Below are 25,338 nucleotides of genomic sequence, written 5' to 3'. Positions count from 1 at the left end.
CACCGCGTATCCGTAGAGCCTGCGGCTTTTCAGAGCCGTGTGTGTTCCCTTGGGTAAACGTGCCGCAGCCCATCATGTTATTGCAGCTGGACCTTGGGTCATTGTAATGTTGGCCGTCGCGAATGCTGCTGCTGTGTCTGTCCTTGTGTGTGTCTCTTGGAGCACAGGTTGATACCTAGAAATGGAGTTGTTGGGGTGTGGGGTATGTATATTTCAACTTCGGTAGATGCCACCAGATAGCTTTGCTAAGTGGCTGTACCAGCTTATGCCTTGTCAGTGGTGCTTGCGAATTCCAGCAGCTCCCTGTCCTCACTGAATCGGAAATTTTGGTCATTTTAAGTTTAGCCATCTGCTGAGTATGTTCTGGCATCACAGTTTGGTGTAATGTCCATTTCCATTCCCTGAAGTGCTCTTGACTAAAGTGGAATGATTTTTGTGTCTGTTTCCTTTTGAAGTACTCTTAAATATATGTCCTACTTTAGAAGAGTGGAGTTATCTGCCCTGCAGTCTAGTGCACTTCCTCCTCGTTATGAGAAGAGCTTTAAGGATGATCTAGGTGCCTCCTGCCAGCTGCCTTCCATAAGGCATTCTTGGGTTTGTGGGACTTGGACCTGAGAAAGCCCCCTCGAGCTCTCAGATTCAATTTTATTATTATTCCAAACTGTAAGTTCACCATGGGCTGACTCTTCATAGTAATGTTTAGCTTTCATTCTGCTTAGAAGTTTGGACTAATATACAGTGATTCTTTATGTACTGTTTCAGTGATGTGTGTGTGTGTGTGTGTTTGTGTGTTCTCAGAGAAGTTCTTTCAGATGTCAGTATCTTTCCTTGGAGCTGAAAAAGTTTGTCAGAGAGTTGAGTGGTTTTTCTGGGAAGAAACTGGAGGTCACAATCTGCTGGGGGTGTCCTTTGGCCAGGGTTCTGGTCCTCCACCTCTCTGGTCCCAGAGGTCTAATCTGTGAATTCATTGAACGTTGATGAGCCTCTGAGAACTAGTTTATGCCAGCCACACTGTTACGGAGAAGCTTGTTTATAAGTCAGATGCCAGTCTGTTAATTTGCTGCTAGTTTGCCGATGGCCAGGCTTCCCCCGATGGGGCCCCAGTAGCATCCCTGACTTGCTCAGCACATGCCCAGCAGTAGTAACTGGGCCAAATCATTGCTCAGAGCATCGTTTAGAATGATGGGAAATAGATGTTTTTGAGTAACATAGTCACCAAACTCATGCAGGTAGACGGTCACACCCTTTCATTCTTTGGATATTTTTGTGAAGCCTTAAATGGCCATCATTAGAACTATAGCACCCTGAGAATTATAACACCCCTTCTTTGGGTGGTCTTGGAGGCACAGTAACAAAGTCTTATTCTCTGATTTCTTAGGAAAATGGCTGTGAGGAGTGTATGGTCTCAGTTCAGTTATGTTGCACATGTTTTCCAGACCGGGGAGTGTCTCTTGGTGGTGTCAGTAGCACATTTACAAGGTGTTGTTAGGCTGGGACCTTGCTGTGATTGGCTAGCACTCTTCTTCCGGACTGCATTGTTTGTTGATTTTTTTTTTTTTTACTGCATTTATTTTACATACTGTCATTCACTGACCTTGGCCCCAAATATTGTGGGGACACCTTTTCTAGAAGTGAAGGCTTTCACTTTCGTGTAGGGATGTAGATGTTGAGCAAGTCCTTACTCAGTTTATAAGGAAATAAATTGACTACATGTTTGCAAACTGCTCTGAAATATCCCAGATTTGGGGCGCTTCCATTCAGCTCTAGGAAAGTCTCGAATTGTTAATACTGTATACTCTGCAAGAATTTGGAGCAAGTTGTGCTTTTTGAAATACATGAGTCTCACAGGAGCTTTGTCTTCTGTCTACTCGGACTTTGCTCCCACAGGTTCTGCTAAAGGCTTTCATAGCAAACCTAAAGTCCAGCTCCCCTACGGTTCGGCGGACTGCGGCCAGCTCGGCGGTGAGCATCTGCCAGCACTCCAGGAGGACACAGTACTTCTACAGCTGGCTGCTCAGTGTGCTCTTGGGTAAGGCATAGACCTGTTAGTGACTCTCCCCATGGCGGGTGGCCACTAGTGTGTACTTGAGACAGGCCTTTGAAATTCTTTAAAATCAGGCAGCCCTTCATTTTCCTGACTGGGCCCTTCAGCCCTGGCTGACTGGTAGATGTGGACAAGCCCCTGTGGGGTCTGGGTGACAGTTCAGAGAAGGCTCCTCCTCCTTGGTGCAGTGGTGCAGATGTGGCTGGGCCCACAGACAGTTGGTGGGGCGCTGGGCAGGAGCCTTTCCGGGCCTGGCTGTCCCAGCAGCACACTGCACCGCCTCTGTGGAGGCCCCGCATACAAGGAATCTCTGCTGCCTGAAACGGAGCGTCAGGTCCCCGTGAAGGGGCCTGCACAGGTGCTCCCTGGGTGGGTGGAGGCCTGCTGACAAGTCCTTTTCCAGTGGGGGCGACCGTGGAAATCCACGCTGGTGGGGCTGCCAGGAGCACGCAGACAGTTGGTGCGAAAGAGCTGCCCGGCTTTCAGAGGCAGTGAAACTCACTCACTGTGCAGGGCCTCACTGAGCAGAGGGCTTAAACGTTACCCCTTAAAGCCACTCCTGGATTTTGGTCGCTCAGTGAGATACACTGTGTGTTTTTTCACAGAAACCTTTATGCCATCCGTACCCTCCCTGCCAGCCCCACGATAGGGTTCTGCTGTAGGTCTCTTCTTGTTGACAGAGGAAGCCACGGGTCTCCCAGCAGCGGATCCGCTGTGACAGTCTTGTTGCTGCCTTCGTAGGCTTGCTGGTTCCTGTGGAGGAGGAACACTCCACCCTCCTGGTTCTCGGGGTGCTGCTCACATTGAGGTATTTGGTGCCCTTGCTGCAGCAGCAGGTCAAGGACACGAGCCTGAAAGGCAGCTTTGGGCTGACACGGAAAGAGATGGAAGTCTCTCCCTCCACGGAGCAGCTTGTGCAGGTAGGTGCCTGTGTGCACATGAGCAGCGTCCACAGACCCACCTGACTTGGAAGAGAAGCGGCAGAGCCGAGGGTTCAGAGTGTGGACTCTGGAGCTAGTTCCCCTGGCTCAGATCCTAGGTCATGATCCCTAACTTTGTGTGTAGTGACATCAGAGTAAGGGTGCTGAGAGTATTATTTACATTAAACCCGTTTGAAGCACATCCCAACCATTGCATTATTTTATCTACAAGTATTTCATATGGACCCCTATAGATGAGGACTCTTTGTATTCAATTTTAATGACAATGCCATTGTCACACCTGAAAAAAAAGAACACTTTCTTAACATCAAATACCCACTCAACCCCTGTCAGGTTGTTCTTCTGCTCTTTGGAACCAGTATCCAAATTAGACTGGTTGACAAGGATCGTGAGTCTCTTTGATCTATTGGTTCCCTTCCATCCCTGTCTTCCCCTTAGAACTCATTTTTTGAAGAAACAGGTTGTCTGTCCCTTGGAACTCCCGGCAATCTGATTTTTTATTACTTGACTCTCCATAGTGTAAATTAACATGTTTCTTTGTTGTCTGTACTTCCTGTAAACCAATAACTCGAGCTAGAGGCTTGTCAAAGCTAATGCATATTTTATAATATACATAATATCTGAGTTCAGTAGTACCTGTACAATATTTTAAAATAAATATTATTGGGGTTGCATACTCAGAATTTTTTTTAAAGAGAAAAGGCTGCTTAGTCAGAAGTTTGGAGACCGTTGGTCTGGTGAGGGAGACAAGCAATCACTAAGCAGCATGGTAAGGAGGGGGTATGGTGCTGCAGAGTACTTGGGGGGGCATGCACGACCAAGGTCAGGGAGGCATGCTGGACAGGCTGTTACAGGCTGATGCTTTTGGGTGGGTGGGATTTGACCAGGCACAGGAAGCTGGGGGAAGAGGGTTTTACAGACAGAAACTACAGCCTTTGCCCAGTCCACGGAGTGAGAGGGTGAGAGTGTGTGGGTGAGGGTGCACCGGGTCCTGTAAAGGTCTCCAGGCTTTCTCATAGGTCAGTAGGGGTGTTGGGGGAAGATGAGGCTAGAGGGATATCGAAAACTGTGTTAAACTAGGAGAACAGTAGTCCTGGGAGGATGGAGTGAAGGGGTATGGAATGTGGTGCTTAATTACCGATTTTATTAATAGTTAGGTTTCTTCAGCACGATTAAACAGTATGGCAGCTCGTTGCGTTAGTAAGCTGGGTAAGATTGTCTCTAAAAATGTCTAATCTATTTTCTTTTGACTAAAGACCATTTTGAATTAAATTATTTTGATTAAGAAGTTCAACTCAGCTAATGTAATAGTTTGGCTAGCTATACTTAAGTAGAATTTAAAATAATCCTGGGCCTGACTAAACTATTAAGCAAGTGTGGATGAAATATACATACTTTTAGACAGGCAAGAATTCAGTTTGCTTTTCATGTACACTTTTTTTATGTATGCTTTTTCAAAAAATTATTTGAAGGTGTATTCCAGCAAAATGCGAAATAGATACAGAAAAGAAGAAGCCCTGAAATCCGAGAAACAAAGTACCTAACTAACCCAGGAATGTGGTAGAAGCAATTCTAAGATGACGGTGGTGCAGTGTGCCGTTCAGATTAGAAACAGGGAGTCCAGGGAGCTCCCTGTGACCATCGTTCTGATTAAGTGCTGGGAGAAAGGGAAGGCGTGTGTGTCTGTTAAAAGCGGAGGAAAACCAGAAAGATTTATAAAAGCAAGTTACCCAATTATGAAGCAAATTAAAATCTTGAATAATTTTAAGCAGATAAGAGATTATAAGAAGAGAACCCATTTAACTGTTGTCCTTGGGACGCTCTCTTTCAAGGGACACAGGGCTAGTAATAATGGAATAGTTCTCTTTTTTGGGTCCAGTCACATTAATAGACCTTGCAGTGGAGGATGTTAATGCACACATGATGAGACACATGCTGGTTTTTTAATTCAGTGTTTAGGCTCAGCATCTAGGCAGCGCACATGTGATTTAAAAGCATAGTATGTAAGTGTAACCCTTAATAATATAAAAGCACTGATGTTGCTAACAGAATCTGGGAGGAGGCAAGATGAGGTGAGGGCGTGTGGGATGCACATTTCCTCCATTTACATAGTAAGAAGTCAAGAGATCCTTTGCTCAGAGTAGATACTCAGAAATCATGGTGTATGCTGATTACTTAGAGCAGGGGGTCATGGGCCAGCTACTCAACTCCGACGCCGTAGCAGGAAGGCAGCCACAGACAGTACACACATGGCTGTGCTCCAGGAAAACTTTATGTGCAAAAGCTGGTGGTGGGCCAGATTTGCCTGTGGACTGTAGTTTGCAGACCTGTGACCTGCATAGAGTTATGGAGGTAACCATCAGAAGGAATAAAAACAAATGGGTCAAAGTAGCTACCTTTGAGACTTTTTATTTTATAAACTGCTATACTGTCTTTTAAAAAAACGTAATTACTTTTATGATATTAAAGGTAGGGCTGCAAATAAAAATAGGGGGTACTTAGCAAATAAAAATAGGGGGTGGCAGTTGTTTGAATTTCAGATAAGTTGTCAGTTATCTTGTGGTATAAATATGCCTGAAATCGCATGGGACACAGTTATACTACAGAATTATTTATCTGAAGTTCAGATTTAGCTGGGTACTCTGTATATTATCTGGTACCTCTAATTAAAGGGAAAAAGGGTAAATTCCTTATGTTCATGTAATGTGATATAGTATTAAAAGCACTAATGAAGTTTGATGTAACACCTTTAAAAGCTTTGCAAACCATTTCTCAGTGGCACCCACGACAGTGCTTCATGCTTATTAAGTGTGTGTTTGACTAGCTTTGCTCTCTGTGTATTTTGGGCTTTATTCTCCTTTACTAGTCACCAGTTTAGGGAAATGGAGCTCTTCATTGGCATGCTTCCGCTTTTGTGGAAGTGCTCTATTTATTTACTAGTTTTTTTTTTAAAGATGATTAGGTGATCTTTTATTTTTTAAAATATTTATTTGGTTGCACTGAGTCTTAGTTGGGACAGGCAGGCTCCTTAGTTGTGGCTCTCTGGCTCTTTAGTTGTGGCATGTGAACTCTTAGTTGCAGTACGCATGTGGGATCTAGTTCCCTGACCAGGGATCAAACCTGCGCCCCCTGCATTGGGAGCCCAGAGTCTTAACCACTGTACCACCAGGGAAGTCGTGCTCTATTTATTTTTAAGGAATTGATGTAACAGTGAAAAAAATCCTGGGACTTTAGAAAACAGCATGGAAGCTAATGATCACACTGGTAAAGGGCCAGAGTTTTTAGAGGGAGAAATTAAGGCATAAATTTTCCCAACATAAGATGAAACAAAAACAAAAAAAACTGAAACCTAGGGCACATTTTAAAAAACCGTGGCAATACCACTGGTGTTTCTGTTTCTAGGTGTATGAGTTGACCTTGCATTATACTCAGCACCAGGACCACAACGTTGTGACTGGGGCACTGGAACTCCTGCAGCAGCTCCTCAGAACCCCTCCACCCGGGCTCCTGCGCGTGCTGACCACGGCGGGCGGCATCGGGCAGCTCACCGCTGCTAAGGATGAGCCCAGTTGCCGAAGTCGTAGTGGGAGCATCGTGGAGCTTATAGGTGAGGGCTGGGAAGGGAACTCTTGGAGTCCACCCCACTGTGCGACTGTCCCCTCTCTTGAACTTTGCACCGGCGCTGTGCTGGGCAACAGACGGCACAGTTCCTTACGAGACTTAGGATGCAGGTATCGTCCTTATTCTACAGATGGGAGCTAAGGTGGGAAGGCTAGGTGGCAGGGGGAGGCCGGCACCTGAAGCCCACTTCCTGACTCTGACGCGGCCTCCACACAGCATTTCATCTGTCGTGAAGTGAAAGCATTCAGGAAAGGATTTCCAGGCCCTGTGTCCGTTTGCCAGAGACAGAGTCTTGGAGTCTTCTTGGAATTCTAGAGTCTTTTTCTGCCCTGTGGGCCCTTTTTTGCTGTCCTGCCTGATTCTAGAAAACCCGTTCCTTCTCTCAGGGTACCTCTTCTGCCCCATCCCTATTCTTCTTCCCCATGCTCTTGGGCGTTTGGGCCCTAATCCCACCACGGGACGCTGCTGCAGACCCACCTGTCTGACTTGGAGTTGCCCCTGGGGAGCTGGAAGAGAGGAGTCCCCGCGTCGCAGCCTCTAGCACTGGGCCTGGCACAGCAGAGGCTTCTGCATCTTGGCTGGCGGCGCTGCACTAGGCCTGCACGTGGGGTCCGTGCAGCGCAGCGCGGGTGCGGCTTGACCTTTACTCACAGCATCGACCGACCAGGGAGGATTGGCAGGAAGTCTGGCTGCTGCTTCATTTGAACACATGTTACCTAAACCACGAGTAGACACTGTTGATCTGCCTGTCCACTGTTCTTTGTACTGAATAGTCCTTTTCTCTGTGGAATGCATGCCTTACAAATAATTGCTGGAAATACTAATTTCTAATGATTATTTCTAGTGAAAATTTATATTTGATTATTAGTTGACCAAGTAATCCAGGATTTTTAATGTTTTTAGTTTGGCTTTTTAAATGCACTTTGAGCTCTTTTGCATTTTAGGTCATACTTTTAGAACTATATATTTGAGTGTTAATATAATTTTCATGTTGTTGAAATTAAAATTGTAACATGAATTTTCATGTTACAGTGTGGTAGGTAAGCGCCACCTTAGAATGTAGACATATTTTCTGGTTTTAAAGTTGAATCAAGCTTAAAGATTTTCTAATTCCTTCTGGATTTTAGCAGCTTGTTACCTTACTTTCATCTGTCATTTTCTGTGATTACAGCTGGAGGGGGTTCTTCATGCAGCCCTGTCCTTTCAAGAAAACAAAAAGGTGATTATTTCAGAAACAATTCTTATTTTGAATCTTGCTGCTTTTTCTGTGTTTCTGTAATGCAGTTGGCTGTGCCTGTACCTCTTCTCAGCAGGGTGGTTGTGTGTATAAATGTGCTGAAATCTGATGACCAGGCCTGAATAGTCCTGTGGGATGGCTTTTAAAAGTTGCTTGTGTATCAGAATTGGTTTGTCATAAATTTCTTTTCTTTTTTTTTTTGGGGGGGGGGTGCTCTCAGCCGTGTGGGATTTAAGTTCCCCAACCAGGGATTGAACCCCGGGCCCCGGCAGTGAGAGCGCCAACCACAGGACCACTGGGGAATTCCCTGTCATAAATTTCTAAGGAATTAAGGCAGGGGTCAGCAACGGTTCAGCTCTGTCCTTGGTAGAAAGGCAGCCGCTGACAATACCAAGCTCCTGGGTGCAGTGTCATTCCAGTACAACTTTATTTACGGAAACGGGTGAGCCGTAGTTTGCCCACTTCTGCTTCAGGGAATGTTATATTTTTAAAGGTAACTTATCTTCCCAATGAATTTTGTTTAGTATTAGTCAGGAATAATGTTTGGTTAATTATTTGGTTAATTTGGGCCTGGTTGTCGTTTTTCAGCCGTTTTTAGCTTTGTACATAACCTAAGTTTTCTAATACAATTTATTTTTATTTAATTAGTGTTTCTGATATAATCTAATAGTTTTGGTACACACCATCACTTATTATGTTCTTTTCCAGTCTAGATTTCCCTAGAAAAGAATTCTGTTGTCTTCTATTTTGAAATCCTGAAAGACTTAAAGCTTTTTTTTTTTTTTTTTGAGGTATAATTGAGATATAACAACTAATCTTTCACATACAACATACTAATCTTTGTATCATGAGTTGAGCATTTTTAAATGAGAGACCAATGCCTCATTTTATTTGTAGTATTGAATGGGATCTTAACAGGAATAATATTGTAGCCTTGGCTGGATTAAGTAAACATTTCCTAGAAGTACTTAGAATTAATAGTATTTGGGCCATCATCATGTGAGATACTTAATTAAGTTTGAGATTTGGTGAGAACACTGAGATTACTTGAAAACTGAAAGCCTTCTAGGAAAGGCTAGTCTTTCTTTCCTTGAACTAGGAGGAGATTTTCAGGCGTGTGACTAGATTTCTCCGGCACTTACCTTATTTGTTTCTTAGTCACTCTGATGATGATGATGAGAAGATGACTGATTCACTGGTGGAGATGTTTTTCTGTTTTCTTGGGGCTAGGACATGGGATTTTTCCTCAGTCTCTTTTTTGTTTTTCCAGTGTTTTGTTGTTTTCATTTAGAGCTGCAGTTTTCACACTTTCCTGTCATAGCTGCAAAATTCTTTTTTCCAAGTGAAATCTGCCGACACAGGAGAGAGATGAAAATAGAGTTGTTGTTGTGTGATATAAAATCAGGGTGAGAGTGGGGTGTGACCTGGTGTCCCCTCTCTGGTAGCAGCCTGGTCCTTGCCCCTCTTGGGGAGAGCTCCTTGGAACAGATTTGCAAACTACTGTTTCCAAAGACAGATACTGCTTTCATCAACTCTAAATTCACAGGTTGGAATGTTATTTGCTTTCTCAAGGTAAGTTACTTGTTCTGTAATAAAGAACCCTGTTATTTAGTAGAAAAGCCAAGTTGCTATGTCAGTTTCATCTAGGTTTTGAGTTTTCTTTGCTTTTTTCCAGGGTGTGGGGAGGGCTTTAATGCCACATCAGTGTAGATTTATGGAAGTTACCACACCTATGACTTAATCATTGAAGAGCAGTGAAATTAGAAATTGAAACTTACCAGTAATTTTTTTTTTAATAAATTTATTTATTTATTTATTTATTTTGGGCTGTGTTGTGTCTTCGTTGCTGTGCACGGGCTTTTCTCTAGTTACAGTGAGCGGGGGCTACTCTTCGTTGCAGTGCATGGGCTTCTCATTGTGGTGGCTTCTCTTGTGGAGCGCAGGCTCTAGGTGTACAGGCTTCAGTAGTTGTGGCACATGGGCTCAGTAGTTGTGGCACATGGGCTTAGTTGCTCTGAGGCATGTGGGATCTTCTTGGACCAGGGACCAAACCCATGTCCCCAGCACTGGCAGACAGATTCTTAACCACTGCGCCACCAGGGAAGTCCATCAGTAATTATTTTAATAGTGTCATTTAATGACATTTATATGTAATGTAACCATAATGATTTAATGATCCCAGTTAAATCATGTTAAGACTTTTGTTTTCTTTTTTCTTATTAATATAATTTGGAAACCATGAACTGTAAAATGTATTTTTAGAATTTTGCAAAAGATGAAATTATTCCATCCTCACAGATCATACAGTACTTGAGTACTGATTATCAATTGTAGAAATCTAGCAGATTAAAAGATAATAAAATAAAAGTGACTTTTAGGTATAAAAGTTTTATGTATAAGTTCTGGTATGCCATTAGAGACATGACATGAATATCCCAAGGGCTGATAGAATTGGTTCTAGCCATCACTTATCATTTTGAAGATCAAATAGTAATATAAATTATTTAACATCGAGTAGTCTGTCAATAAATATTATTAAAATACTTTGTGGTACAGATTGAGAATCATTGCTTTAACTTTTTCCCATATAGTTTATTGATTTTAGTACTGCCCTAAATGTAATATCTTTGCATTTTTTGTATTTAGCTCTCTAGAGATATAAAGAAACATGTATAATGACAGACTGAGAGCAGGAATTAAATATGTTTATGATTTTCCTCTTGGAATGTACATTTATTTGATTTTCAAAGCTCTTTTAGAAAGCTTAAAAGGACTCTCGCTACGTCATTTCCTAGGGAAAGTGCTCTTTGGAGAAACAGCAGCCTTGGAGGATGACTCTGAGTCAAGGTCAGACGGCAGCAGCCCTGCCTTTGCAGGTAGGTCTCTGGGAGTGGCTGTGGTGTTCTCCTTGCTCCCCTCTGCTGCCCCCACCTCCGCTGTCCCCACCTCCGTCCCTCCCCTGCACCTCAGTGGATCGTGCTCCTGAGAGGCAGCAGTAAAGCCACCTTGCTTAGATGGTGGATAATGCAGGCTTCTTTTACAGTGTTTACTTTGATACATGTGTTTTCTTGCATCAAATATTTGCTGTTTTCCTTGGTTTAAACTGTTTTAAAATTAGGTTTATACTCCCTGAGTATAAGTCTTTATGAGAAGGGAATAGTAGGTGTCTCATTAATTGCATGGGTTGTGAGGGGGAAAATGCGATTAAAAATTGTCTGAGGATCTGAACCAGGAAGAAATAGAAAATATGAACAGACCTATTATCAGCATTGAAATTGCATCAGTAATTTAAAAACTCCCAACAAACAAAAGTCCAGGACCAGATGGCTTCACAGGTAAATTTTACCAAACAGAGAAGAGTTAACACTTATCCTTCTGAAACTATTTCAAAAAACTGCAGCAGAAGGAACATTTCTGAACTCATTCTGTGAGGCCACCATCACCCTGATACTGAAACTGGACAAAGATAACACAAAAAAGAAAATTATAGGCCAGTATCACTGATGGACATAGTTGTAGTCAAGTAGGATTTATCCCAGGGAAGCAAGGATTTTTCAGTATCCACAAATCAATCAGTGTGACAGACCACATTAACAAATTAAACAATAAAAACCATACAGTCATCTCAATAGATGCAGAAAAAGTTTTTGAAAAAATTCAACATCCATTTATGATTGAAAACTCTCCAGAAAGTGGGCATAGAGAGAACATACCTCAATATAATAAAGGCCACATATAAAAAACCCACAGCAAACATCATTCTCGATGGTGAAATGTTGAAAGCATTCCCTCTAAGAGCAAGAACAAGACAAGGATGCCCACTCTTACCACTTTTATTCAACATAGTTTTGGAAGTCCTAGCCATAGCAAGCAGAGAAGAAAAAGAAATAAAAAGAATCCAAATTGGAAAGGAAGAAGTAAAACTCACTGTTTGCAGATGATACTATACATAGGAAATCCTAAAGATGCCACCAGAAAACTATTAGAGCTTGTCAACTAATTCAGTGAAGTTGCAGGATACAAAATTAATATATAAAATCAATATACACTAACAAAATGTCAGAAAAAGAAATTAAGGAAACAATCCCATTTACCATCACATCACAAAGAATTAAATACCTCAGAATAAACCTATCTGTGGAGGCAAAAGACTTGTACTCCAAAAATTATAAGATGCTGATGAAAAAAATTGAAGACAGCACAAACAGATGGAAAGATATACTGTGTTCTTGGATTGGAAAAATCAGTATTGTCAATACTGTCAAAATATCAATACTACCTAAGGCAGTCTACAGATTCAATGCAATCCCTGTCAAATTACTAATGGCATTTTTCACAGAACTGGAACAAAAAATTTTTAAATTTGTATGGAAACACAAAAGACCCTGAGTAGCCAAAACAATCTTGAAAAAGAAGAATGGAGCTGGAAGAGTCAGGCTCCCTGACTTCAGACCACACTACAAAGCTACACTGTTCAAAACAGTATGGTACGTGTACAGAAACAGACACATAGATCAATGGAACAGGATAGAAAGTCCAGAAATAAGCCCACACACTTATGGTCAATTAACTTACAACATAGAGGAGGCAAGACTATACAATGGAGGAAGGACAGTCTCTTTAATAAAGTGGTGCTGGGAGCACTGGACAGCTACTTGTAAAGGAATGAAATTAGAGCATTCTCTAACATCACATACAAAAATAAACTAAAACTGGATTGAAGACCTAAATGTAAGACTGGATACTATAAAATTTCTAGAGGAAAACAGGGAGAACACTCTTCAACATAAATCACAGCAATGTTTTTTGGATTCATCTCCTTGAGTAATGGAAATAAAAACAAAAATAAACAAATGGGACCTAATTAAACTCAAGAGCTTTTGCACAGTAAAGGAAACCATAAGGAAAATGAAAAGACAGTCTACAGACTGGGAGAAAATATTTGCAAATGACGTAACTGACAAGGGATAATTTCCAGAATACACAAACAGCTCATATAGCTTCATATATAAAAAAAAAAAAAATACAACCCAATCAGAAAATGGGCAGAGGGCCTAAATAGACATTTCTCCAAAGAAGACAAACAGATGGTCAACAGGCACTTAAAAAGATGCTCATTACTGCTAATTGTTAGAGAAATGCAAAACAAAATGGTATCACCACACACCAGTAAGAATGGCCATCATCAAAAAGTCTACAAATAATAAATCCTGGAGAGGGTGTAGAGAAAAGGGAGCCCTCCTACACTGTTGGTGGGAGTGCAGATTGGTGCAGGTGCTATGGAAAACAGTGTGGAGGTTCCTTAGAAAAACTAAAAATAGAGCTACCATTTGACCCAGCAATCCCACTCCTGGGCATATATCCAGAGAAAAACATGGTTCGAAAGGTTGCGTGCACCCCAGTGTTCACTGTGGCGCTGTTTACAATAGCCAAGACCTGGAAGCAACTTAAATGCCCATCAACAGAGGAATGGATAAAGAGGATGTGGCACACATATACAATGAAATATTACTCAGCCATAAAGAAGAATGAAGTAATGCCATTTGCACCAACATGGATGGACTTAGAGATGATCATACTAAATAAAGTAAGTCACACAAAGACAGATATTATATGTTAGCACTTATTTGTGGAATCTTAACAAAATGATACAAATGACCTCATTTAAAAAGCAGACAGATTTCACAGACATAGAAAACAAACTTATAGTTACCAAAGGGGAGAGGGAGGGGAAGGGATAAATTGGGAATTTGGGTTTAACAGATATGCACACTATTATATATAAAATAGATAAACAAGGACCTACTACATAGCACAGGGAACTATATTCAGTGTCTTGTGATAACCTGTAATGGAAAAGAATCTGAAACTGTGTGTGTGTGTAGCTGCATCACTTTGCTGTACACGTGAAACATTGTAAATCAACTGTATTTCAATTAAAAAAATTGAGGATTATTTAACTTGAAAGAAATTTATATTTGTGTACAGATACAGATAGATATCTAATTAAGCTCTTTATTCATCTTGTAAAAGGTGAGTACTCAGTAAGATACTGATAATTGGATTAAATGAAAGTGGTTTGGGTTATATAACTCCATCGAAAAGAATATTTTTAGATAACTCAAAATAAGGCTGAAATATTGGGGAAGGAAAATCTGGATAACATCAGTCGTGATTACTTACTTACTGGTTTATTCTACAAAGTAGAAATTGATTTTTTTAATTACAAAAATAAAGTTAAAACAATAAAAAGAATTACAGCTATACACAGCATTATAAAGCTCAGGTGCTCACTGACCCACTGGCCTCCAGGAGTACACTGCTCACAGCTTGGTGTCGATTTTTATGTAGTGGTGGTGTTTTTTAAATGGCAATTTAAAAACAAAACTAGAAAAATGTGAAGCTTTATGCTACAGGAGAGTAGGACTGGCTTAGAGGTCTTGAACAGGGTCTGGGTAGAAGGAAAGCCCACCTCCAGGAGCACCACCTGCTTAGAGCTCTGGGCATTTGTGAGCACCCAGCCTCTGCCCCTGACCAGGCTGCCTGGGAATCGCCAGAGTCTCTGCTGCTCCACGCTCAGGCGGGGTGGGGCAGGTGCTTAAGAACTGGAGGTGGTAATGTTGCTGGGTAGAGTTGAGGTTTTGCACTGAAATGCCGTTTGAGAATATTCATAGCATTTAAAAAATACCTACTTATGACCCTTATTTTATCAATATAGTAATATAGTAGAAGATAAGTAAATAATACCGTAAAAAGGTTTGAAGAATGCACTGTCGTCTTGCTTTTGAAATTGACTAGTTCATATTTTCACTGTATTTCAGGAATTTTTTGCACTCAAAACATTTGCCAACTGAATTTTGGGGTATTTTGCAAAATGATTCCCTATTGAATGCTTTTCCTGACCCTTTGAAGAATGAGTGTTTCTTTGTCTTCAGCCTCAGGCAAGGGCGAGATCGAGCTGGCTGCCTCTTCCGGGGTTTCCACTCCTGGCTCTGCCAGCTCAGCTGCTGACTCTGTGGGTCACGACATCATCACTGAGCAGCCCCGGTCGCAGCACACACTTCAGACGGACTCGGTGGATCTGGCCGGCTGTGACTTGACGAGTGCTGCCACCGACGGGGATGAGGAGGACATCTTGAGCCACAGCTCCAGCCAGATGAGCGCCATCCCGTCCGACCCTGCCATGGACCTGAACGGTGGGACCCAGGCTTCCTCTCCCATCAGCGACAGCTCCCAGACCACCACCGAGGGGCCCGATTCAGCTGTGACCCCTTCCGACAGTTCTGAAATTGTAAGTGGTTGGAGGGGCAGCCCGGCTTCTGCAGAGGTGCCTTCCCTGGAGGCCCAGACCTGGACCCTCCTGCTGATTCACTCCATCCATCTGACCCACTGTTAATGGTGTTGGGGTCACCAGCTCGTATCCTTAACATGCAGCTCGGCCCCACCTGAGTCCGTCGCTGAAGGAAACAAACCAGTGTCATCTGTGTTGAACATGGAGGTCAAAAGTGCATTTAAAATTTTTTAGTACCTTGTTGGGCCCAGGTTAAGTCACTACTTTGAAAATCCTTGAGGAACCTGTTATTAACAGATTTGTGGTCTTAATGCAGTATGTTTGTTTTTTTTTTATTTTATTTTTGGCTGCATTGGGTCTTTGTCGCTGCACATAGGATTTCTCTAGTTGCAGCGAGAGGGGCTACTCTTCGTTGCGGTGTGAGGGCTTCTCACTGTGGTGGCTTCTCTTGTTGTGGAGCACAGGCTCTAGGCATGTGGGCTTCAGTAGTTGTGGCACGTGGGCTCATGGGCTCTGGAGTGCAGGCTCAGTAATTGTGGCTCATGGACTTAGTTACTCCACAGCATGTGGGATCTTCCCAGACCATGGATTGAACCTGTGTCCCCTGTATTGGCAGGTGGATTCTTAACCACTGCACCACCAGGGAAGTCCCATGCAGTATGATTAATAACATTAATACTGTGCATTATTTTAATACATTTTGACTTTTCAAAAACTGTTACAACATCCATCTTACAGAGCATGGGTGTAAGTACCTCTTATCTCTAAATTAGTGGGTAAGAAACACCTCAAGAGTGGTCTGAAGTTTGGTACAGGTATATACTGAGTTTTACAGCTCCATTTTATTTAAACAATTTGTACTGTTGTTTTGCTACTATTGAATGTATTTTATTAAGAATATATGTATGTGTGTGTGTATATATAAATTTTTTTTTTTTACTTGAATGAATATAGAAAGTTTGAGTTGCAAATCACGAGCTAAAGCACTGGCAGCTGTCCAGTTGCCACATGGTTGTGGTTCCTAGTGGCCGAGTGGATTTCCGCTTACTCGGTTGGAGAAGTGGGCTCACAGTTGGGGTTTTTAACTAGAAGACCTGGAGGAGGATAGGACAGATGACTGGAATAGTGGGAAGTGATTTTAAGTCAGGGAAGGGTGAAGGCCAGGAGAAGAGAAGGCTGGGAAGTGCTGGGCTCTGTAGCACGTTGAGTGTGTGGAGGAAGTTTCTTTTGTTTGCTGATTGCACCAGCCTCCATCTTGCCTTTTTACAGTAGATGATTTTTGGACAGGTTTGCTGGAAGTAGGACTGAATGACCATAGGAAGTTGTGGAAGTGTCCCATGTGCGAGTGCTACAGCAGCTGTGTGTTATATGGCGGGGCTGGGTGAGGGACCTGTGCCAGGCTCTGGCCTGCAGGAAGTAAACATCTCCCCTTGATGTTTCTCACATTGGCAGAGTTCTTTCTAGTCTATGAGGTGCTTTCATGTCCTTTATTTTGTCACTAGTTATTTGCTGAACAAATGTACTGAGCACCTGTTGTATTCCAGGGATTGTTCTATAAGCTGGGGATGAAGTAGAGGGCAAAACATACAAAACTGCTCACATGAAGCTAATATTTTAGAGTGGGAGTGCTCCAGCTCTTTCCGTTTAGGGCCAGATAGTAAATATCTTTGGCTTTGTGAGCCATAGGGCTTGTGTTGCATACTCATCTCTGCTGCTGAAGTGCCGGAGCAGCCATCGACAGTGTGCACGTGGATGCGCACGACTGTGTTTCAGTAAGACTTTATTCGCAAAAACAGGTGGCGGGCTAGGTTTGGTCCAAGACAGTTTGCCTTCCTCTGTTCTAGAGTGTGCACGTGTGGGTGGGGCAGAGCACAGGCCAGTAATCACAAGTGAGTAAACACATGGTTGGATGGCAGCAAGTGCTGTAGAGAAAACAGGCCAACCAAGTGGAGTTGGATTCTCCCCAGGAGATGGCCCAGTGTGGGGCTTGGCCTGGAGGGAGCCCACACAATGAGAATTCTGGCCCGGCCGTTCACCGTGTAGCCAGTGCAGGGTGGCCCTTCTGGCCTCCGCTTTCCTGTCCACAAGATGAAGATGAAGATGATGATGACGACAGCACTTACATTGTGGGACTTGGGAGGAGAGCGGGGGTAATACACGTATGTGCTTCTGAGCTGCCTGCGGTGTAGTGTGATATGTGAAAGATGTTTTTATTACAGTGAAGCTTCTCCTTTTAACCTGTGTGGGTTTTTTTTTTTTTTTAAACAATCTGGAGAGTGAAGAAAATCATTTCTTTCTTGGTTGTTTTTGATCATGTAGCTCAGTTTCTTTTTAATTTAATCGGAAGGATTTGGGATGGCTTTTTAAATGATATAGAATTTATTTCAGTAATAATTTACTAGCATATTGAAGGTCCATCCCTCAGTTTTTCAGGTCAATTACATGAGATTTCAACTGGATGTGAACAATTTTGCAGTATGAAATCATAACCCACGTATATGGCTAAATATATGAAATATTGTGCCCAAAACTGAGTTGGGTCAATCCTAGCAGTTTAGGGGATAACCTATTGGTAGACTTGTGTCTGAAAGATTTTTCCTCATTTTTGACTTACTGTAAAATTTGCTTGTGAACACAAAGATTTTTGTTTGGATTTTTCTTTTTTCTTTTTGTAATCAAGAAGAGAAATGTCCAGTTTGGAATTTTCTTGGAATTTTCAGAGTTACAAAAGCTTTTTATAATGTAGTGGTAGTGTATGATCATTAAGCTCTTGATAATGTATATGCATGCACCCATGTGCACTTGAGGAACTGGCCTTCGTGTTGGTGCGTAAGATGTGTTCCATGTTATTTGTGGGGTTTTGCTTTTGCCAACTTCCATGTTGGAGGGCTCGCCCTTCAGTGATCGCACTTCAGAACCCTCACAGCCCCTGATGCACTGTTTAGGTGTTAGACGGTGCCGACAGCCAGTACCCAGGGATACAGGCCGGGCAGCCGCAGGACGAGGACGAGGATGCTGCTGTGGCTCTTCCTGATGAAGGAGATGCTTTCAGAAACTCTCCCATTGGTATGTTGACTTCAGGCCATGTACTACAGAGTGGCCTTGTCTTCAACCCTGACCTCTTATATCTTAGCTTCTGAGAAGAAATCTTCTGGTATCTTTGTTTCCTGAGTTGTAAATAGCAAATGAGGAAAATCAATTGAGAAATTATCCTTTTTTTGATCTAAATCCTATGCTTTCATATTGACTTTGTGTAAATATGTGTATTTGTATTTTAATTGGAAACTTGTCCCTTATCCTCTCTTTCTCTGCTTTTGAAGCCCTACAGCAAGTGCATTTGTTGAAAAGCATGGGCCACAGCAGGCAGCCCTCTGACAGCAGTGTAGATAAATGTATCTCCAGAGACGAAGCTGCTGAACCAGATCAAGAAAACAAGGTGAGACTCCTAGCCGAGACGGCTCAGTGTCCTGAGCGTGCGTGAGTGTTTCGCGTTGCCCTGGCTGCTGACCGTCTACTGTGCTCTTGGCTTTCCCATCGCTGGGCTTTTGCTCAGCTATTCCCCTTTCATATTGACCTCTTCCCGGGGCTGCTCTGCTTTTCTGCCTCTGCAGGTGGGTGCCGCATCCTCACCTGATTTCTTGGACCATTCATCTGATGGTTGTGCATGGCCTTACAACATTTCTTGGTTTTGTTCCATTGCATTGATTTATTAGTTTATTTATTGTGGAAAAATACTCATAAAATTTACCGTGTTAACCATTTTTAAGGGCACAGTTCAGTGGCATTAAGTGCATTCACATTGTTGTGTAGCCGTCACCACCATCCATCCTCAGAGCTTTTCTCATATTCCCAAACTGAGACTCTGTCCCCATTAAACACTAACCTCCCCTTCCTCCCTCCCCCGGGCCTTGGCACCCAGCGTTCTGCTTTCTGTCTCTCTGGGTCTGGCTCCTCTAGGGACCTCATGTAAGTGGAATCATATGGCATTTGTCCTTTTGTGTCAGGCTTATCTCACTCCGCGTGGTGTCCTCCAGGTTCACGTGTGTTGTAGCGGGTGTCAGAATGCGTTTTCTACATGTTGCTTTTCTCTTCGTCTGTTGTGCGCACTTGGGTTACTCCCACCTTTTGGCTGTTGTAAATAATACTGTTATCAGTGAGTGTGCACATAGCCCTTCGAGACCCTGCTTTCAGTTCTTGTGGGTATGTACCAGGAGTGGCATTGCTGGATCGTGTGATAGCTCCACTTCTAATTTTTTGAGGAACCACCGTACTGTTCTCCACAGCAGCTACACCCGTTCACATTCCTGCCCACAGTGTACCAGTGTTCCATGTTCTCCACATCTTCGCCAACACTTACTATCTTCTGGGCTCTTTTTGAGAGTTGCCATCACACTGGGTGTGAGGCGGTGTATCATTATGGTTTTGACTTGAATTTCCCTGAGGATTAGTGATTTTGAGCATCTTTTCGTGGGTTTATTGGCCATTCGTATGTCTTCTTTGGAGAAATGTCTGTTCAAGTTCTTTGCCCGTTTTTTAATCAGGTTGTTTGGGTTGTTTGGTTGTTGTTGCTCAGTTGTCCATTGAACTATTTTAAAATTATCTCTGTATTGCTTACCTTTTTCATGTAAGTGTCCTGTATTCCCAGTTGATTTTAAATGCCTGAGGGCAGGAGGTAGTGTTTTGTACTTAGTCCCTCTGTGGATGCTCAGTCACTGTCGACACCTTGGCCGTCTTTCTGGGCCCTTTGCACCAGGCCCACCCTGCGTAGCTTTGGGCTTCCACGGGTGCTTTCCTCTGCCCGAGGAGCTCCCCGAGAATGCCGGGTCTCAGCCACCCTCCTGTGTTGCGCCCTCCCTGCACATGGGGCTCATCCCTGTCACAGCCCACACAGCCCTGTGTCAGGACTTCCTCTGGCCAGTCTGATGCTGCCCCGCCGTGGTCTGTGAGGTCAGGCGCATGTGGGCAAAGGTAGGCCTCTCCACATCCCAGGCACCTGTCACGGTTGCTGCTCTGGAACTATTTGTTGGATGAACTAACGGGTCAGCGTGTGGGCTCCATGATGATAAGACAAACAAGTGTCACTTTTGCTCCTCCAGCCCTGTCGGATCAAAGGCGACATTGGCCAGTCCACCGACGAGGATTCTGCTCCTCTTGTCCATTGCGTCCGCCTTTTGTCTGCTTCATTTTTGCTAACTGGGGAAAAAAACGGTGAGTATAGAAAGGCAGATGCAGAGTTGAAGGGGATAACTTTAGGTTTCAGAGGTCAGCTTGGTAACCAGCTTTGTGCCTGTTTGCAGCAGACAGAGTAGAATCTGGGGATGAACTTTGGTTTTCACAGACTGACAGGAAGGGAGGGGAAGATGGGGGCAGCTGGTTTCATGGGTCTAGCTTTGTTTATTTGGAAGCTAAATATTTGCTGCTTTGAAGCTGGAGTGACCCAGGTGGGTTTGTTTGCAGCTTTGGTTCCGGACAGGGACGTGAGGGTCAGCGTGAAGGCCCTGGCGCTCAGCTGTGTTGGAGCCGCCGTAGCCCTTCATCCTGCATCTTTCTTCAGCAAACTTTACAGAGTACCTCTTGACACTGTGGACTACCCTGGTACGTTTGAAGTTTGTATCATTCCTCACATTTAATCGTGATTTTGAAAACTGTTCCAAACCATCCTGATTATTTTAGTTTCAGAGCACTAAGCTTTCTGAGTTAACTTGCAGCATTTGAGCTGTGTTGTAGCTCTCCATGAAACACATAAATAGTCATGTTTTTAGCTTCTTGGACCCCCTGTAGATGCAATGTGTGGTTGAAACACACTACATACGTATTGGATTTATGCACAAAACACAAACTTTGTAAAATCGAAATTGCTTTGGATGGGTCACACCAGCCAGGCCGGAGGTTCCCACTCAGAGCCAGTGGGGACGGAGGCCAGTGGGGCAGCAGCAGGCCAGTCTTTGTAGTGCACATTCTGGGGCATCTTCTCATGATGGGTGAACGGTGGGAAGACTCGCTGTCCTGCAGTTATCCCCTTGCCTGCTCTTTGTCTCTCCTTCCTTGGGCGAGAGGACAGACCCATGCTTGTGAATTTATACTAGGTAAGTGTGGACACGTTTGAGGTTCTGTAATCATTTATTTGAAATGAAATCTCAGAATTTTGATTGTTGGCTGACAACCTGGAATTATAATCCAGAAAATCTATTGTGTCGTGGTGCTATCAGGGATATGCTGGATGCAGAATCTTTAAACCCCGAAACATTTCTCACCACTGATGGTTATTATAAACAAGTCTTTTCGGATTAGGATCACTCCCTCGCCCTTTTTTTCTTTCCTGAGAATTCAGTCTTTACCCTGAGTTAGAAAGTTGACAGTAGGGACTGGTACAGTGACCAGGCTCTCTCTCTCCGCAGAGGAGCAGTACGTGTCAGACATCCTGAACTACATTGACCACGGGGACCCGCAGGTCAGGGGAGCCACGGCCATCCTCTGTGGGACCCTCGTCTCCTCCATCCTCAGCAGGTCCCGCTTCCACGTGGGGGACTGGATGGGTACCGTCAGAGCTCTAACAGGTAATGTCAAGCTTTCAGTTTTCAGTGTTGGCTCTTCTAGATGGCATTCTCATGTTCAGGTTCACAGGAAGGCGTTTTTTGCTTGGTCTTCTGGCAGGAAGTACGTTTTCTCTGGCGGACTGCATTCCCCTGCTGCAGAAAACTTTGAAGGACGAATCTTCTGTCACTTGCAAGTTGGCTTGTACAGCTGTGAGGGTGAGCATGATTGTTTGTGGGAATCTGTTCTTTGATTAGTGGAAATTTTTACCAATGTTACAATTAAAATTGGAGCTTAATATTAAATATTTCCAGACATTCTAAACAATAATAAACACCTGTGTATCCACCACTCAGCCTTAGAAGGAAAGCATCGCCAACAGGGTTAAAGTGTAATAGACTTTAATTTTAATCTCAGAATATTTGTTTGGAATATACTTTTCCTAAAGGGTATCTGTGCCTTGTTCACATTAAGTGTAAAACTTGTTGAATTAAAAAACAACTCTTTCAGGCCCATAGAATGCATAGAGTTAAAGTGAGACGTAGGGCTTATTTAATCCTCTTTGTTTTTTGTGTCCTGGGATAGCCCTATCCTTTATGTGGCCGCATGTCGAACCTTTCTGTCAGCTGGTTCATAGGTCACAACTGGCTAGTCAACAGCAGTCCAAGTTAACCAGTAAAAATCAAAACAGAAACCCTACAATTGTCAGATTTATGGGCTACCGTCCCTTTTTAAAGTTTCACGGCCTGACCAGAACTGTTTCTGTGTTCCATGGTTTGCTAAGTCTCAGTCAGTCTGTCTCTGCTGGAGCAGAACGAGGGGTTGGCAGCAGGCCATGTGTGGAACCACCCACGAGTGCACTCAGGTGCAGGGAGGGTGCAGCCTCGGGAGCCCCGTCCTGTCCACGGGTGCAGCCAAGTGCATGGTCCCGTCAGGAAGGGCGCAGTGCCATGTCCCATGTGTGGGCCTGCAGCAGTGCGCGTTTAGCCGTGGTGGTGTGGTGCACGGTCAGTGATGGGGAGGTTGGCGTCTGGGAGGAGAGGCCAGGATAGAGGCTGAGACGGGAGTAGGGGGTTGGCGGGGAGAGAACAGGATTGTGTGGAAGGGACACATTTACTTTGCAACTTGAGTTTACTGAGGTGGGAGTGTAAGTGTTTCTGAGGGAGGTGGAAACAGGGCCACGTCCCTGTTGCTGTTAGAGGAGGACAGGGCGGGGGGTGGGGGGGCGGCAGAGGCCCAGCTGTGCCCACCGTGCCTTCCAGCTCTGCGCCATGAGCCTCTGCAGCAGCAGTGACAGCCAGTGGGGGCTGCAGCTCATCACGGATGTGCTGGCCCTGCGGAGCAGCTCCTACTGGTTGGTGAGGACAGAGCTTCTGGAGACTGTTGCCGAGATCGACTTCCGGTGAGTAAGTGGGCCCGCTAGGTCCGTGAGCCGCAACTGCTCCCAGGTCTGGATGGGCCAAGTTGGAAGGCCCGGTCCCCTGGTGCCAGGAGTGGCACTTACCGAGTGGCCTCTGTCGGCGTCTGAGTGGTTTGCACGGCTGCCATTGCCCATCTCCTCCTCAGCTTCTTGGAATTTTTACATGCAGGCAGAGGAGCAGAGTTTTCTGGTAGCCTCAGTCATTTGAGTGTTCTGGATGGTGTGGATAAAAGAGCTTGAACTCCTGAAACAGTGTAGCTTGTGTCACTTGTGCTTGTTTAAACGAGTGTACTCAACACTGTAGTGAACGTAGGTCAGACAGCTGACTTGTGTTTTGTTGCAATTAAAAAATAACTTTTGATGTCCTGCGATTTTTCATTTTCTAAGAGTAAGTGTTAATTCCAGTTGCTTTCTTTTAGACGGGAAATTTTCCTTTTTGCTCTGGTTTGTGTTTTAAGCCCGCATTTACAGAGTGCTTATTGTGTGCCAGGCTGGGCTGAGTGCCCTCTGTGGGTTATTTTCTTTCAACCTCAGAACATCTCCGTGAAGTCAGGGTTGCTTTCACCTGCGTCTCACAGACAGGACCCTGAGCGGGGTGGGCCGGGGACTTCCCGTCTGCAGGAAGGGCCAGAGTTTCAGCCACCCTCCCCACAGCCTCCCCTCCTGCCTCCTTTGGTAGGTGTTTGAGCTAATTCTGCAGGGCACTTGGGGTCTTTCAAAACAACAGATGTTTATATTCATTTTGAAGAAAAATAGTTTACTGATTACTTTCTGACTGTGCCTGGAGTCAGGAGAGGAGTGTAAATTCTACTTGTTTGAAAACATGAGTCTTTCTGTGGTTTTAAGTAAGGCTGCCCCAGAGCCTTCCCCGACTCCAGGTTAACGAGCCGGAGCCGGCAGTTCTGCAGGCCAGCTGTGGGGGTTTGTTCAGTGGCTGAACTGTTTATTGTGAAATGTGTTCTTTTGTGTCAGGTTGGTGAGCTTCTTGGAGGCAAAAGCGGAAAACCTACACAGAGGGGCCCATCATTATACAGGGGTAAGCCTTTCATTTTTGTGAGGCCGTGAGTTAACTTCCAGGAAGTGCCCTTCCTAGAGGCTAGAATGTTGTGGAATGCACTCTGTCCTAGGTTTATTTCACAGTTTATATCGTGAAAGTTGTGATTGTGTGTGTGACTTCAAGACTAGTGACATTGAGTTCTTCCTCACTGGCTTTCCAAAGTATCTGACCTAAAATGTAGTTAAATACAGTCATATGTTTTCATTTCATCCCTATTTCCACAGCTTTTAAAACTGCAGGAACGGGTGCTCAACAACGTTGTCATCCATTTGCTTGGGGACGAAGACCCCAGAGTGCGACATGTTGCTGCTGCTTCGTTAATGAGGTGCTTACCACATAGCTTCTCTCTTTGTTCACTGTCTTGGTTAAAGTATGAAATGATGTGAGGGTGGGAAGAGGGGAGAAATTCAAAGGCCATAGGGCTGTATTCCTAACCTTTTGAGCTCATTTTCAGCTACTCTTAAACTATCAAAAAATATATTTTTCACTATCTTAAGAGTCTGAAATGAAAATTAAAACAACAACAAAGTACTAGCCTCATATTATGAAAGTAATGTACTTTCATGGCCAGAACTTTGAAATGTGGAGAATAGCACTAAGAAGAAAGTAAAAATCACTTTCAGTTCTACCACAGGAGATAACCACTATTAACATTTTTTGCTGTATATCCTGTGTACAAGTTTCTTTTTCAAAATTAGGACAAAATGCACATGCAGTTTTGTCATGTGATAATTTTCACATAACATATTATCAGCATCTTCCTGTTGGAAATACGTTTAAAAACGTTTTTTTTAACTACCGTTGTTGTCTGGGGGGTACCCTCTGGTCAGATGTATTCATATTTCTGTACTGAAGTGCATGACATTTCATGCAGTATGAGATAAATAAAGGCTATAAATATTGTTTTAAAAAGTTTTTAGTTAGTAGATGTTTTTTCACTATGTAGTTGTAATAAATTTTTATATAAATATAATTTGGTTGGATATTGTTTTTATTGATTTAAATAATGAATAATGGTTCAGTGACTATTGTTACACATAAATGTTTGTATATAATTTTTTTCTTAGAATTAATTCCTGAAAGTTGAGTTACTAGGCCAAGCTTTTTGATGTTTTTTTTCTAGTAACTTTATTGAGGTATAATTTTATATCTCTTAAAATTTATCCATTTTAAGTGTACAATTAAGTGATTTT

At 43.5% G+C, this 25,338-nt stretch overlaps 1 protein-coding gene across 6 annotated transcripts in view; it reads left to right on the top strand.

Moving 5' to 3' along the window:
* HTT (huntingtin) overlaps positions 1-25,338 on the top strand; it is a 134,138-nt gene that overhangs the window by 34,609 nt on the left and 74,191 nt on the right. For 5 of the 6 annotated variants that reach the window (XM_057706711.1, XM_057706716.1, XM_057706714.1 and 2 more), the window contains 15 exons: positions 1,888-2,029; positions 2,786-2,964; positions 6,388-6,592; positions 7,778-7,825; positions 10,639-10,719; positions 14,779-15,134; positions 18,080-18,200; positions 18,455-18,570; positions 20,231-20,342; positions 20,592-20,729; positions 21,533-21,691; positions 21,789-21,886; positions 22,931-23,070; positions 24,061-24,124; positions 24,370-24,470. In XM_057706711.1, the coding sequence (XP_057562694.1) occupies positions 1,888-2,029; positions 2,786-2,964; positions 6,388-6,592; positions 7,778-7,825; positions 10,639-10,719; positions 14,779-15,134; positions 18,080-18,200; positions 18,455-18,570; positions 20,231-20,342; positions 20,592-20,729; positions 21,533-21,691; positions 21,789-21,886; positions 22,931-23,070; positions 24,061-24,124; positions 24,370-24,470 (2,060 nt within the window). The remainder of the gene's footprint in view (positions 1-1,887; positions 2,030-2,785; positions 2,965-6,387; positions 6,593-7,777; positions 7,826-10,638; positions 10,720-14,778; positions 15,135-18,079; positions 18,201-18,454; positions 18,571-20,230; positions 20,343-20,591; positions 20,730-21,532; positions 21,692-21,788; positions 21,887-22,930; positions 23,071-24,060; positions 24,125-24,369; positions 24,471-25,338) is intronic. The other variant, XM_057706712.1, reaches the window with a different exon arrangement.

This window comes from Hippopotamus amphibius, chromosome 13 (assembly GCF_030028045.1).
Source record: "Hippopotamus amphibius kiboko isolate mHipAmp2 chromosome 13, mHipAmp2.hap2, whole genome shotgun sequence".
In the NCBI taxonomy this organism is placed as follows: domain Eukaryota; kingdom Metazoa; phylum Chordata; class Mammalia; order Artiodactyla; family Hippopotamidae; genus Hippopotamus; species Hippopotamus amphibius.
The sequence above is the reverse complement of the archived record's forward strand: the minus strand, read 5'-3'. Positions and strand labels throughout refer to the sequence as shown.